The sequence below is a fragment of the Sphaeroforma arctica genome (assembly GCF_001186125.1).
Source record: "Sphaeroforma arctica JP610 unplaced genomic scaffold supercont1.4339, whole genome shotgun sequence".
Classification (NCBI taxonomy): domain Eukaryota; class Ichthyosporea; order Ichthyophonida; genus Sphaeroforma; species Sphaeroforma arctica.
The window spans coordinates 1-2,543 of record NW_014036219.1 but is presented as its reverse complement, the minus strand read 5'-3'; the positions used below and the strand labels follow the sequence as shown (position 1 = coordinate 2,543).

The window sequence follows — 2,543 nt, the reverse complement described above, 5'->3', positions numbered from 1 at the left end:
TTTAGCGTGCCTCGTTTGTCTGACGCTGATTTCATTTGCAGGTACCGTGACAATGAACATCAGGAGGTATATTCGCATTGGTATCCAGGAGGTCTGTAAATGACTCTCTGAAACCTTCTTGTTCATGCTCTAAGTCTTCTTCATGTGATGTGAGGAGTGATTCACATTTTGCATCTGTTGGTATGAGTGGGTTGATTAACCCTGCTATGTATATACCTATGTATGGTAGAATGTCCATAGCTAGAAGTATTGGTGTCTTTTTGTCTGGTAAGTGCAATACTTCAAAGCACTGAGAGGTCTTCCTCCCTCCATAGTTAATGAAACTTCTGTTGATCCAGTGCGTTGTATTATTGCATCTGTTTGTGCTCGTTGTATATACCCAGGTTGCGCTCTAACAGACATATATAGTTCTGAAACTACACTTTTGTCCATGCATGAGCGTTGTGCCCCTGAGTCTACTAGTGCATTGTATGTATTGCCATTTATTTGTATAGCAATGTGTAAACGTTGGTCTCGTGGTGCGGGAAGTATAGATAAAGGTTAATAATTTATATCATTTGTATTTATTAATAACGTTTCTTCATCTGTAAATACATAGAGTCTGTCAGCCAAATCAATCATGTTCGCTTCCGCCCACCAGTGTTTTCAGTGCTCATCACCCTCCGTGATGTCTTCCGCCTTGCCAGATGTAATGGACAGTCTTGCTATCTGTACATCTTTCTTGGCTCGCTGCTCGGCCTTCTTGGCTTGGACTGCTTTCTTATCGGGACATTCGCTGTACCGATGTGGGTATGGCATTACCAGGCAGTAGGGGCATGCACGTTCTTCACGTGCTTCTTTCTTTTTCCGTGTCTGCTCCCCTTGCTTGTTCTGGTTTTGTAAACCATTGTCTGTTTTGTGACGTTTGTTGGCGTTCGTGGAGTTATCCTCCACTTGCGTGTTCGTCTGTGCATTATTGCGCTTATTTGCAGCTCGCGCTTGATCTCTCAACATACGCTCTCCTTGTGTTACAGACGCCGTTCATATGTGTGTCTCAGTCATAGTATGAAACTTGGTATGCTCTATGTCAGACAGGTGTCCTTCACTTCCATCAGGTTGCTAGTCTCCTTTGATTAGGAGATCCACTACTGATTGTAGTCCATAGTACTTAAGTGCTAGGTACCTTTGTACTTGGAGGATTTGGAAGTGTATGGGTTCCTTGTCTGAGTTGCGGTAACGCTCCTCTAACATCGCCATTGTCTTGTGCACACGCTCTGTGCGCACTTCGACGTTCATCTTCTTATTCTGCATGTCATTGAGAAACTTCTTCAATATATAGTCTACTGGGTGTGATCTGAGTCGATCAAGAATGATTCTATTGAACTGCTCAGGATTAGTGAAGTGACTAGTCGTTTGTGTCTCAGAGTCTCTTATGTTATTGAGTACTGCTTTGGTTTTCTCCGTTGCATCAGTGGAATCTAATAATCTTCTCACTTGCGCTGGATACTGACACAATGGCATTGACGTAGCTAAGAACAGATAACTACATTGTGTAGTGAACTCTGTGATATCTTCACAGTTTTCCAAACTAAAGAAACTATCTTTAGTCCTCTTGGGAAATTCCGAAGTCTTGAGTAATTTCTCAAGAGACGGTTCATTTATCTGATCCCCTAACCGAGAGCGCATGAGCTCTAGCTCACTAATGTACAGACTACTTTGTATGAGTTTGTCCTCTTCATCATCATCACAATTGTTGATCGCTTGGTCATATCGTCGTCTGAGCTCCGCATCCACTAGTGGCATGCGACGCTCTGGCTGTTGATTATGTATGCCTACCCTCATATTGTTCAGAGTTGGTATGGGCACCGGTGCTGTCTGTTCCAATTTAGACACAAACCGACTCATCAGAACAAGATTGCATTGACAGATACTCTGGTCTATTTCTAGACACATTGCTGACGCTGCGATGGGTACCCCCGCCGGTGTAGGCTGACCCGAACTACTGCCTGGGCTTGCCTCCCCCATTGGGCTGACTCCCACGACACCTGCGCCTTCACTACCGCCTTCACTACCTTACCCCCCATTGTACACGCTTGTTCTGGTTGCTGTTGGCATTTTCAGAAGTGTGTGTTGGTGTGTGGGTGTTAGTGGATTATTACTAAAGACTCTATATAGGTTCTGTGGGAAAGCGCGCACTTCACCCCCCCCTCCCCCCTCCCCCCGGCCGGTCTTTTGTACTTATTTATATAAATGAAATGAAATTTTGATTTGTTTTACTTACTGCTATAGTGTTGTTGCTTTGCTGCACTTCCACTGGAAGTGTTTACCGTGCTGTATGACGCGGTAGCTTGTTGCTTTGTTCCCTGTATTTATGAGGGATAAAAACGGTGTTTGCTAGTAAAGCTTATTTCGTCATGTGTGACGTCACTTGTGCTTATTACGTCATGTGAGAAAATAATTCCTCATGTGTTCTCAATGAGATGTTCGGTCCTTGTGACGTCACCGAAAAAGTTCGGTCCTGTCGACGTCACCGAAGAAGTTCAGTACTGTCGACGTCACCGAAG

The 2,543-nt window shown here is 44.2% G+C and overlaps 1 protein-coding gene across 1 annotated transcript; it reads right to left on the bottom strand.

Moving 5' to 3' along the window:
- Positions 1 to 659: 659 nt before the first annotated feature.
- On the bottom strand, positions 660 to 993 carry SARC_14241 (hypothetical protein; the record flags this gene model as incomplete). Its single annotated transcript, XM_014291628.1, has 1 exon — positions 660 to 993. A coding segment is annotated over one exon (334 nt), but the record flags the coding sequence as incomplete, so codon positions are not given.
- Between the last annotated feature and the right edge of the window lie 1,550 nt (positions 994 to 2,543).